At 44.3% G+C, this 12,790-nt stretch overlaps 1 protein-coding gene across 1 annotated transcript in view; it reads left to right on the top strand.

Moving 5' to 3' along the window:
• The first annotated feature begins 293 nt into the window (after positions 1-293).
• NUDT3 (nudix hydrolase 3) overlaps positions 294-12,790 on the top strand; it is a 126,468-nt gene continuing 113,971 nt past the window's right edge. The window contains exon 1 of the mRNA XM_047858025.1: positions 294-582. Within this exon, the coding sequence (XP_047713981.1) occupies positions 484-582 (99 nt within the window). The 5' untranslated portion in view covers positions 294-483. The remainder of the gene's footprint in view (positions 583-12,790) is intronic.

Below are 12,790 nucleotides of genomic sequence, written 5' to 3'. Positions count from 1 at the left end.
ACTTCCTCCGCGCACGCCCCACCTTCCCCACCCCTACGCTCCTGGCGTTGCGGCCGTCTCCATTCGCACGGCCCTTTCATTCCAGACGCTCGTTTACGCCGCGCGGACTGGGAGGGTGCGATTCCCGGACGCGGCCTGCGCTGCGAGCGCGCGGCCGTCCCGCAGGCCGGCGCGGCTTTACGCCGCTGACGCAGCGCGCCCAAGATGGCGGCGCGGTCGTCGTCGGGGGTGGCGGCGGCAGAGGGGGCGGCGGCCGTGGCGGCAGCGGCGACGGCAGCCGTGACGGCGGCGGCGGCGCGGGGCCTGGGCCGGGGGGAATGAGGCAGCCGTGGCGGGCCAGCGGCCGAGCCGTGTAGCGGAGAAGCGGCTTCCCCTCCCTGCTTCCTTTGGCCGAGCCGAGGACGCGCGCGCGCGTCCGTCCGGAGCGGGCTCCCCACCCTCGACTCCCGCGACCCGCTCCGCACCCCCACCCGGGCCCGGAGGATGATGAAGCTCAAGTCGAATCAGACTCGCACCTATGACGGCGACGGCTACAAGAAGCGGGCCGCGTGCCTGTGTTTCCGCAGCGAGAGCGAGGAGGAGGTGAGGCTCCGGGCCCAGCGGGCCGGGGGTCGCCGGAGTCGGCGGCCACCGCCAGCCGAGGCGCGGGGGGCGCGGCCGCCGGGGGAGGGTGTGCTGCCGCCCCTGGCAGGGCCGCTCCTTTCGTCTGAATGAAGTTCCGACGGAATTTCTTGAACCGAGGAAGAGGAGAGAGGAAAAAGGACGGTGGGCGGAGGGGAAGCGGGTCCGAGCGTGGTCACACGGCACCGATCCGGCCGAGGGAGCTTCAGAGCCCGTCGCCTGTCATAGGGGAGAGTGGCGGCGGAGAGAAGGCGGTGGGTGGGGAAGTGTGTGGCTTTCGGGCCAGGCCTCCAGCTTTGGATCCAGGAAGGGCAGCTCAGCACTTGTCAGCCCGCACATGTGTGCAGAGGCCGCGGTGCACGAGGCACAGGCCGGCCCTTTGTGCCAGAGAAATAGTCCACTTCACTGGCGGGTTTCGGGGTTGTAGAGGGATTATGTGTGTCTGTGAGCCTGAGGTGGGGGAGGGGGGGGTTGGGAAGATTTAGGGCGTAGTGCAAAAGCCAAAGCTAATTGTTTATTTTACAATGCGCTGGGTAGCCCCTTCTGGTGTAGCTGAGAAGAAAGGACATTTGATAAGATAATTTTTATGGGCTGAAAATATTTCATTTTCATTGGGAAGGCCAAAGGCGGTGTTTCAGATCTGTGCCCTGACATTGCCCTATAGGAAGGCCTTTAGGATTAAATTTGCTAGCTAAATAGAAATGCTTAAAATCAGTTTTTGCTTGGGGTACTTAAAAAAAAAAATCTCAGCTTTTCAGAGCCGTTTCTGTGGTGATAAAGGGAATTTAGAGAAGGCAAACGTTTTTGTAAATCCACAACGAATTAGCTGCTTTGGAAATTCATAAGATGCCTGTGGGAAAGCGTTTGTCTCCTGTGCATGGGGGTAAAATGGCAGTTAAAGTGGAAACAATGAAGGACAGTGAAATTCAATATGCTATATTCTGGCATTCAGCAGTGAGCTATCGCGGCAGGCTACAAGTACAGTGCATGGTGTTGAAATGGGGGGAGCGGAACTTGACCCGTTAGTTATGAAAAGAAGCTGTGATGAAAGAGACAGATGGATTGCCAAGAGTTGCTGTCCAGAGATATTTAGGAGGAAGTGGGACTTTAAATTATTGCCTGAAAAAATTTAGTAAAGCAGTAATTGTGCTGTTGAGGGGCTGTGTGTGTGTGTGTGTGTGTGTGTGTGTGTGTGTGTTCCCTTTCAGTAAAACAGAAGGAAATGGAATTTGGAAATATATACTTTGTGTCCTATCATATATTGTAAAAGTCCCCAAAACAGATGCCTGGTAGTAGAGGTACTAAGTAGGGCCATGTTGTAAATTACATAGTTTTGGAATACATACTTGAGTAAGGTAAAATTGTTGGTGGTGTTTACTGCTCCACAGGCTTTGTTCTCTTATCATATCATATTATGGGAAATCAGATGGGATCACAGTCTGTTTTAACTGGAGGGAAAATTAATTAGCATAATAACATGTCTTCAGTACTGTGGTGAAGTCTGTGAGCACCCCAATTATAAGTAGAAGGGTGTATAATTTAGTTGTATGAAGGATGCAAGACTTTATTCATTTTTAAAAACTCATACTAGAAATTGAGAACATGTGAGTATTTTGGATAAATTGGCAACTCTTTATAGGCCATACGCAAACTAAAACTTGATTTTCCATTTTCTTTAGTTTTATTATGTACTGACATTAGCCATTAGTAGGCTTAATGTTAAAACATTTGACTGATTGTGGAGTTTCCTTGAATTTCTTTTTGAACATTGGCTAATGAGCAGAAGATTCATGCAAATTTTTAATTACAGATTCAGTGGATGTTACAGCTAAAAGCCCAGAAAGAACAAGAAAATTAATGAAATGCACCCATTTTAGACTTGTTCAGTTCAACTAAACAAGTATGTATTAAGAGCCTACTCTGGGTGCAGAACCCTATAATGTGGGATTTAAAGATAAACATCCTTCCCTGTCCCCCCAAATTGAGTACTTATTGATGGGATCCCTTAATTGGGAGGGATTTTGGACCACAAAATAATCTCTAGGGTGTCGTTCAACTCTCAGATTACATAATTGTGTTAGAAGGGAAGTAATTTGTTAGTTCCGGGAGAACTTTTATGTTCTCAATAGAAGTGCCAGAAACTGGAAGTATTAGCTGCCACATATTGTGGGAATGTGAAATTCAAACTCAGTAGGACATTCAGCCTGGTTTTATTTTGTAATGGGAACTTATGGCTTTAATCAAGATAGAATAGTTCATAGAATATTATTAGTATTAATATAACAGTAATATAAATATAAATGGAACCCTGGTTAATAAATTCAATTAACCAGTGTCAGGAAACATACATACAATGTAAAGAAAAAGAGATAGAAAATATTAGCAGGTAGTAGACTGTGAATCAGACCTTCTAACGTTTTTTTTCAGCCCCAGGAAATTTTACTTATAAGATCCACGTTAGGAAGTGGGAACATACTCAGCAAGTGAACTGAGCAAGTTTATTGAGATAAAAGGAAACAGACATGTAGGGAGCTTGGAGTCTAGTGGGAGAGATAGAACAAACAGGCCCAACAGCATGAAGACAAGGAATTTCCTTTCCTTCAAACCTCTGGCTGTTTTTCCTGTTGATAAATAAGAATCAATAGCCGGAAAATCCCCACCCCCCCCCCCCCCACTTACAAGTTTTACTGATTGTTAATTTTGGGGCATTCATGATAAGTAACATATTTATTACAGTACTTTGAGCCTGGTACACAGTAGAGAGTCTTTTACCCAGCCACTGCTTTAACCAACTTGGTGCACTGAATACTTCGTGTTGCCCTCTCTGCCACTGGGTCTGATATAACCCCCCAACCATGAGGCCTCCCAGCCAATTGTGTGCTTACAAAGATTCAGTTATATTTATTCCTGTATTTGTTTATATTCATCATTCGTGTTATTGTAATTCTGCAGTGTAATTAAATATGATGTAAGCCCATGAAATTTGAATTCAAAAAGAATGGTTTTGTATTTCAAATGCTTTATTTATTTATTAAAAAATTTTTTTAACGTTTATTTATTTTTGAGAGAGATAGAGACAGAATGTGAGTGGGTTAGGGGCAGAGAGAGAGGGAGACACAGAATCCGAAGCAGGCTCCAGGCTCTGAGCTGTCAGCACAGAGCCTGACGCGGGGCTCTAACTCATGAGCTGTGAGATCATGACCTGAGCCGAAGTCGGATGCTCAACCGACTGAGCCACCCAGGCGCCCCTCAAATGCTTTAGAATGACTCAATTGCAAGTCATTAAAAGAAATTACTGCTCAGTTATATGGGTAAGCAAACTGTAAGAGTTGGAAAGGGAGTCTTGAAAGTCTAGAAGGACTCTGCACATAGATCTGCACATGAATGTTTTCAGGGTGTTTTTTTTTTCTTTATAGAAACCTGAACTGGAAAACATAGGTCATGATGGGTGTGGTATGTGAAAGACAACTCACTGTTCAATAGTAGGCCTACATTTAAGATAAGATCTTGGACCCACAAAAAGGATTAGCAAATACATATGCGTGTATATTTTTAATCTGCCGTATCTTCCAGTTAATATTTTATCCTAAACAGTATAGAAGACTGAAACTGATCTCTTGAGTAAGACTTTATTGTTCTGGATTGGGTAATATAACATTCATCTTTGTCCTGTTATTCAACTTTGCCTCTCCGAAAGCACTTCCAGTTGCGATTTTCCTTCTTCCCCCTTTTTGGAGCCTCTATAATGACAGGAAGTGAGACACACTAGGAGTGGGCTTGCTTTGTACCCTCCCCAGAGTGGAGTGGGGGGAGTATAACAGGCCTTTTAGACAGTTGAACTATCTAGCAGTGTGAAATACTCACAAAGGCCAGTGACACAGGCTATACACCAGATGATGTCACAGTCCCTAGGAAAGTTAAAGCTGTGCCTATTGGGTCTGTTTTTACTCAAGGGAAAAAAAAAAAGTACTGATAGGATCTTTCTCAGTTAGATTTCCCTGTATATTAAAAATTAAAACTGCTTTTATTATTTTTTAATTTTTATTATTTTTTAAATTTGTTTTTGAGAGAGAGAGAGAGAGAGAGAGAGTGCATGAGCAGAGGAGGGGCAGACACAGAATCTGACACAGGTTCCAGGCTCTGAGCTGTCAGCCCAGAGCCCGACGTGGGGCTCGAACTCATGGACCGTGAGATCATGACCTGAGCCAAAGCCGGACGCTTAACCGACTGAGCCACCCAGGTGTCCCTAAAACTGCTTTTAATAAGAAAGGACAATACTGTCTTTAAGGGTCTTAGTTTGGTTTGTTGGGCTTTTCCATCTCTTGGCAAGGGGTTGCCATTTCATTTTCTCAGCTCCTTGAACTCGAGGTTGGGTATGTAGATGATTGATAAGGGAGATCTCAGTGGGCAGAGACTCTGGTGGCCTTAGTGTTTGTCAGTAAAACTGACTCCTAGAGGAGCAGGTGGAAGGACGTCACTGCAAGACCACACCTTCCCCTGGGCTCTAGACAGGGGAGTAAAACACGGGTGGTAATCCCAGAGGCGATAACCATGACGAAGAGCTTCCAGTAGATCCCAGGCTGTTTGGAGAGTCTTTTTGTAACAGATCTTGGTGATTGTCCGGTATTACATTGTTCTAAGATCAGGATGGGTGCGTTGATCCAGTCACCTGACTGGACATTTCTGTTCCTCATTTCTCTGTCTTTCCTGGAGGCTTTCTTGTGTGTGTGTTCCCTTGTGCCTACCTAATAATACCAGTTAGTCAGTTAGACACTTCTCCCACTACCTCCTTTTCTGCCTGTTTCCTGAGATGTGACTTCTGTTCTGAAATCATACTGCAATCTCCATTTTCTCCCATTCTTTGCCCTAACCTTTTTTTTTTTTTTTTGCTTTTGAGCAATTCTCATTTCTCCGTAAATATAGTGTTGCCTATCTACTTTGTGTGAAGCAATCTATATTTTTCTTCATAGCCTAGTACAGAAAGGAAGGGCCCTTGTTCGAGAATACATTAGTTTATTCATTTTTTGAGAGCCCTATTATGGACTAGTCTCTGTGTAAGAACCTGGGAATTCCCAGGTAAATAAGGCTGTGGTTCCTCATGAAGCCAGCCTGTCTGCCTGCTGTGCATTTGTATGCACCCCCTCCCACCTGCCCAGGGGCCTCACTCTGATCGGTGTCCTGTCTTTCCTGCTTCATTGCCTTTCCTTCTCTACTTTATCATTCCCAGGGCAAATAGGCTGTAGTATTTCCCATCTTAAAAGAACTGCTCCCTTTCCCCATGTTCCCTCCAGCTACCATCCCATTTCTCTCTTTTCCTTTTACAGCAAAACTTTTCTGTACTTGCTGTCTCCACGATCCCGGTTCCCATTCTCTCTCGAACCCATTCCAGTCAGGCACTCTTTCCTGTGATTCTGCCAAAACCAGTCTTTAAGATAACAAGTTAACAAATCCAGTTCTCAGTCCTTGTTACCCCATCTTTCCTTTCTTCCTGAAACACTTTCCTTACCTTGCTTCTAGGGTATCTTTCTAGTTCTTCCCTTTCTTTCTGGTTGTTCCTTGTTAGTATTGTTGTATTCCTCCTCATTTTCCTGACTTCTTCCATTGCAGTGCACGAGGACACAGTCTTTGAACCACCCTCCACCCCAACACGCACTAGTAGGTGATCTCATCTAGCCTCATCTTTAAGTACCGTATTTATACTGATTACTTACGGCTGTCTCTGTTTAGCCCTAATTTCTCTCCTGAAATCAGGGCTTGAATATCCTGCAGTCTACTCAGTATTTCCATTTGGGTATCTGATAGGCATCTCAAACTTAAAATACCCAAACTGAACTCTTGATTCCATCCACCAAAAAACAAACGGCAACAAACCTGCTTCTCCTACTGTTGTGCCTCTTTCAGTAAGTGAAGTCTCCATGCTACCAGTTGCTCAGGTTAGATATCTAGGAGTCATCCTTGACTTCTCCCTTTGTCATATCCACGTCTAACCTGACAGCAGATCCTGCCTAACCTTAACCCTTCAACCTCCACTGTGCTGTCCTACCCTAACCCATGATTGCCGCTTGTCTGGACTACTGCTGAATCTTCCTGACTGGTCTCCTTGCTTCTGCCCTCACTCCTCTAGTCTTGTCTACCACAGCTGCTGGAGTGATTCTTCCAACACAGAAGTCAGATCATGTCACTCCTCTGCTCCAGTGGTATTCTGTCTCTGTGAATCCACAGTCTTCACCATGACCTCTAAGGCTCTGGATGTTCGGGTCCCCTGCCATAGCTCTGATCTCATCTCTTACCACTCTCCCTCTTACTCATTCCTCTCCTCCAGCCACACTGGCCTCTGTACTGTTTGTTCTCCGTATTATCTGCATGGCTAGCTCCCTTCTTTTGGGTCTTTGCTTAGTTTTCGTCTCATCAGACAGGTCTTTAACGATCATGCTATATAATACACCAGTCCATTGTCACTGTGTCTCTTAGGCTTTGTTTTTTCTTGGCAGCACAAATCACCACCAAGACATGGTATGTACTCATTTGTTGTTGTCTGTTTCCTCTCACTAGAATATAAGCTAGTTCATGGGGATAGGAGTTTTTGTCTGTTTTATTCACTCCTGTATCCTTGTTGTTTAGGACATAGTATATGCTCAATACTATTTGTTGACTGTGTGAATGAATGAATGAACACATTGCCCCTGTTTTTAAGCTTACGGTCTAGTAGAGGAATTGAAAATACCCCAAATACACTGAATGCTAGGGTCTACCAATAATGTGGTGATAACAATGTTTCAGGGAAGTCTTCTGTCTCTTTTTTCCAGTATCTTAGTGACAAGGTGTCTGATAATGTTGAGTATCAGCCCAATGGGAGTGTATGCGTATTTGGTTGTAGATCTTTTTGGAATCTCAGTGGATCGTCCCATGACAGGGCACTTAGGATTTCTTTCAGGTGTTGAACTTGTGAATCTATGCCATCTTGCAGGATTTGTGTCGGATGGTTGATAAAATGTACTGATCCTCAATCCTAGTGATTCATCACCTGAGGAAAAGGATTTTCATTTTGCTGATAGCTTGGAACCTTTTATTTCTAAGTAAATAAATACATCAACAAACTATAATCAAGCAGTGGATAGCCAGGGCGCCTGGGTGACTCAGTTGGGTAAGCATCTGCCTTCGGCTCAGGTCATGATCTCATGGTTTGTGAGTTCAAGCCCCGCATCAGGCTCTCTGCTAGCTGCACAGAGCCCACTTCAGATCCTCTGTCCCCTCTCTCTCTGTACCTCCCCCTCCCGCACGCTCTCTCTCTCTCTCTCTCTCTCTCTCTCTCTCAGAAAAAAAAAAAAATATTGTGGTTCATAGCCAACAGTGTATGTCAAATCTGGATTCCAAAGTTTAGTTGATAGTAGAGTAATTAATTTGAAAATGAAGGTTGATAGGGATGGTCATAATATTTTCCTGTCATCATCGTTTTGTTCCTTATCTAGGTCAAAGTGAAAGAGATATGATGTCAAGTTTGTGAGTGCTGAGTCTTGAAGTGTTTCCTTTATGGTGGTTAACATACGAAACAGAACAAAGGAACCATCACAGGCAAAAAAGATATGTGGATAAAAGAATAAGGAATTGGATTTGGAAATAAAATCCCCAAACCTAAAACTTAGTAATAAAACATATGCACCTGAAGACAACTTGTTGAGCAAAATCCTCTGAGACCGAAGAAAACTTCCTTGAATCCAGTTTGAGAATTTCTGCCCTAAAGTAACATGGCTCAAGAATGTCCACAGTCTTTTTCCCAGCCTTCTTGAAACCCTTGCTTCCTAGCTTACTGACCCTTTGAGTAGAGAAAAATGTTCATTCTTATATTCATTCATTCATTTTACAAACTTTATTGAATGCCTGCTTCTGGGCCAGACACTGTTCTTAGAATGCAGCTGTGAATGAGGCAGAGTGGAGGCTCTTGCTCTTGTGAAGTTTCTGATAACAAATGCGGGGAGACAGTCAATGAGCAGAAATATCAGTGAACTTGATTTTAGGCAGTGATGGTGCTGGGCAGGAGATAAGTGTGTGATGGTGCTGAGAGTGGGGAGGGGATTGGCAAATTGTGGCTGGGTAGGCTCTGAATGGCAGGGCAGGGGAAGAGCAATTACTGAGGCCCCAAGTGGGGGACGACTTTGGCCAGGAGGAAAAGCAGGAAGCAGGCCAGAGTGGCTGGCGGCCAAGTGGAGGAGAGTGGTGGGAGATATTGCAGAGGTGGGAGGCCACCATTTCCCATGAGGCTTTGTTACCCACCCTTCCAGTTCTCCTGGTTTTCCTTTACTCTGTCCTCCTCTGTCCCTTAAAGCAACCCAGCAGACACACCAGCAACAGCCCTCAAAACCACCTTCTTTCCCTTGACTGTGAGGCACAGAAGTGGTGGTGACAGGATGGTGAGAGTTTATTAAAAAAGGTTGTGGTTGAGAAATGTACAAGTGGAGAGAAAAGAAAGTACTGTACTGCAATCTTTTTAAAAGAGAAATCTGAAAGGACCCAAAGAAAAGACCCTAACGTTTCTTTACACAGTCTTAGGGTAGTTTAGTCAGAAAAGCTACTTTGGGTAGATAATATATGTGCCCAGTACAAAATTCAAAAGGTACAAAGAACATGGAGTGAAGGACTCAGGTAGTTATCTTATAAAAGATAAGACTGGTGCATTGCAAATGAAGGATTGAGGGGTATTTTTGTTTAATCGAGGCTTGCCATTTTTTCCTAGGAATATATTTGAATCCAGGCCACTTGGGCACCTATGATTTTTCAGCACTTACCTAGTTTTATTGAGGTTTGGTTACCTTAAGTGCCAGGGATCCTTCTAGAATGAAGAACTGCTGGGAATGGAGTGGGGTGTGTGTGTGTGTGTGTGTGTGTGTGTGTGTGTGTGTGTGTAGAATCAGTGTTGGCAGTGGGCTGTGTGTGTGTCAGGAAAGCACTCCCATGTAGAAGCTCCTTGTCTAACTGGCCTTCGGGCTCCTGAAAAGCAGCTTAGCAGTTGTCTGGGTCAGATGGGGTTTGCTGATTTCTAAGCTCTCATTGTTTGGACTACTCAGAGTCAGGCTTTTAAGCCAAAGTACCTTCCCAGCACTGGTAGGAAGCTGTTCACTTGGGCCATGTGCCTCTGTCCCCAGCTGTGGAACGGGGGGGGGGGGGGGGGGGGGGGGGGTTAGGGAGGATTCTGAGTGGAATTGTGGCCTTCCAGCTCTTCCTGAGACAGACTGTGAGATACCAGAAGGTGTGTGTTGGTCTCTGGCCCCGCTTCCTGGCACAGAGCTCCCGATCCTCTTGTGATTTCTTACGCGGTAACATTAGGAGCATCTCTTGCTCTAATATTGGTCTTTGACCTCTATTCCTGACGCAGGGCTCCTGAAACTCACGTAATTTCCTGGGTGATAGGAGGGTCTTTGGTTCAAATGAGGCCATTCTGGGTGGGCTCCTGGATAGTTTCTGGGTGAAGGCTGGTCGCTAGAAAGACCAAGCCATGAATAGAAGCTTGACATTTTCAGCCCTGCCCCCCATTCCCTTGAGCAGGGAGAAGGGCTGAAAATGGAGTTAATGATCAATCATGCCCGCGTGATGAAGCCTCCATAAAAATCCCGATAGTACAGGGTTCGGAGAATTTCCAGGTTGGTGAACACATACTGGTGGGGGTGCTGGGGGGGGTGACACACCCCACCTCTACCGGGACAGAAGCTCCTTGCCCTGTGTATCTCTTCATCTGGCTTTTCATCTGTATCCTTTACCATATTCTTCAATAAACTGGGAAACATAATGAAGTATTTCTCTGAGTTCTGTGAGCCACTCCAGCAGATTAATTGAACCCATGGAGGGGTTGTTGGAACCTCTGGTCAGTAGCCAGTTGGTCATAACCAACACCGGTGATAACGTGGGCTCGTGACTGGCATCTGAAAGGGCGGTGGCAGTCTTATGGGACTAAGCTCTTAACCTGTGGGATGTGATGCTATCTTTGGGTTGAGAGATGCCTGTCAGAATTGAGTTAAATTGTAGGACCCCTAGCTGGTGTTGCAGAGACCTGCTTGGTGTAGGGGAACCCCACTCATTTGGTGACAAGAAGTGCCCAAAGTGAAATGTGCTTTGTGAGTAGTGAAGGAGACTCTCGGGAAAGAAACACACAGTAGGGAAGAACTGGGGTTTTCCCTTTTCAAGTAGGAAGAAAACTGGGGTTTTTCTTTCTCATAAACTGTGCCTTACCCTTCTTTTCTGTCTCCTTGCACCAGTCCCCCAAAAGGCTAACCCAGAGTTAGGTATGAGAAACCTAACTGAAGAAGATCATCATAGTGCGATGTCCTTATTTTATGAAATAGGAAAAAAAATTTCCTGAATGATACAAAAATATTCATACGTGAGCACCAAAAGTATTTGCAAAACAAACATGAGTGGTTCCCCCCCCCCCCCATTTTTGACATTTTATCGTTTGTATTGTGTGTGCTGCTGCTTTCTTATTAGCACAGTTCCCCAGAAGTGGACTGTGTGCAAATCGGGTTATGTATCTGAGGCAGATAAGATCATGCTTTTTGTGTGCTTTATCCAAATATACTTGAAGAAATTCTGAGGCAGTTTAGGATACTTTTTAACTCATTTTAAAATGGGAAGTTAGTAACTTGATTATCATGAAACATTTTTGAGCACTTCCAAAAGGAGATAGAGTGAATGAATTTCTACTCCGTGTAAAAAAAATTATTACAAAACAATAAAAACTTAAATCTGACACAAGTAGAAACAAACTTATAGAGAAGACAAGACTATTATAAACATAGAAAAGAAATGATCCCTTAAATAGACTTTCTTTGTATACACTTAGTTGATCTCTTTGTTCATAAAACAGTCAAGTCCTTTTAAAGAACTGCTTGGAGGGACTCTTGGCTGGCTCAGTCGGTAGAGCATGTGACTCTTGTTCTCGGGGTTGGGAGTTTGAGCCCCATGTTGGGCTTAGAGATTACTTTAAAAAAAAATGGATGTGTTTTAGATGATATTTAAAAAAAAAGAACTGCCTGGAAAATCTTTTCTTAGTTGGTTATTTAACACTATTCTGATTTTCTTTCTTTGTTTCTTTCATTCTTTCTTTATTAAAAAACTGTTTTTAATGTTTATTTTTGAGAGAGAGAGAAAGACAGAGACCGAGTGTGAGTGGGGGAAGGGTAGAGAGAGAGAGAGGGAGACATAGAATCTGAAGAAGCTCCAGGCTCTGAGCTGTCAGCACAGAGCCCGACGTGGGGCCTGAACCCACAAACCTCGAGATCATGACCTGAGCCGAAGTTGGAGGCTTAACTGACAGAGCCACCCAGGTGCCCCTCTGATGTACTTTATAAGAGCAGCTTAGCAGTGATGAACAGAAATGGATATGAACTCAGACATACAGTGCTTCTACTTCTGTTAAAAGGAAGAAATACATGGGGGCACCTAGCTGGGTCAGAGTGTGCGACTCGTGATCTCACGGTCATGAGTTCGAGCCCCACGAAAAAAATTAAAAACAAAGGAAAGATAGTGATTTTCCTTTGAATATTTAGGAATCCTAATAAAATATGCTTTAAAAGAAGTTATGTGCTTTTATAGAACACTTTATTTTTGTGAGTAGCTTGAAATAATATATTTTGAATCATTGGAATTTTAATTATATTTCCTTCCTCTTCACAGAAATGACTTGGTTGTTAGACTTATATTCAGTCATCATTTGCTAAATGTGCTGAGCCCTCACTCAGGGCTTTTACACCTATCACTGTAGTGATTTTTTTCCTGGGAGGTTTTGCACTTTGGGGAGACTGCCTTTAATAATAATAATAATAATAAGATGAAACTTTTAGATTTTATTGGTAAAATGAGTTAGAAAAAGAATCCAGAAAGTTTCTGTGTGTAATAATTATATTTCTATGTTATTTAAATAAGTTCACCAACTATTTTTTTAAAAATGTTTTTAATGTTTTTTATTTTATTTTTGAGAGACAGAGACAGCATGAGTGGGGGAGGAGCAGAGAGAGAGGGAGACACAGAATCTGAAGCAGGCTCCATGCTCCGAGCTGTCAGCACAGAGCCCAATGTGGGGCTCGAACCCACAAACTGTGAGATCATGACCTGAGCTGAAGTCGGACGCCCGACCAACTGAGCCACCCAGGCGCCCCATAGGGTTCATCAACTATTTAAT

Source organism: Prionailurus viverrinus, chromosome B2 (assembly GCF_022837055.1).
Source record: "Prionailurus viverrinus isolate Anna chromosome B2, UM_Priviv_1.0, whole genome shotgun sequence".
Classification (NCBI taxonomy): Eukaryota; Metazoa; Chordata; class Mammalia; order Carnivora; family Felidae; genus Prionailurus; species Prionailurus viverrinus.
This window is presented reverse-complemented; position numbering and strand designations above follow the sequence as displayed.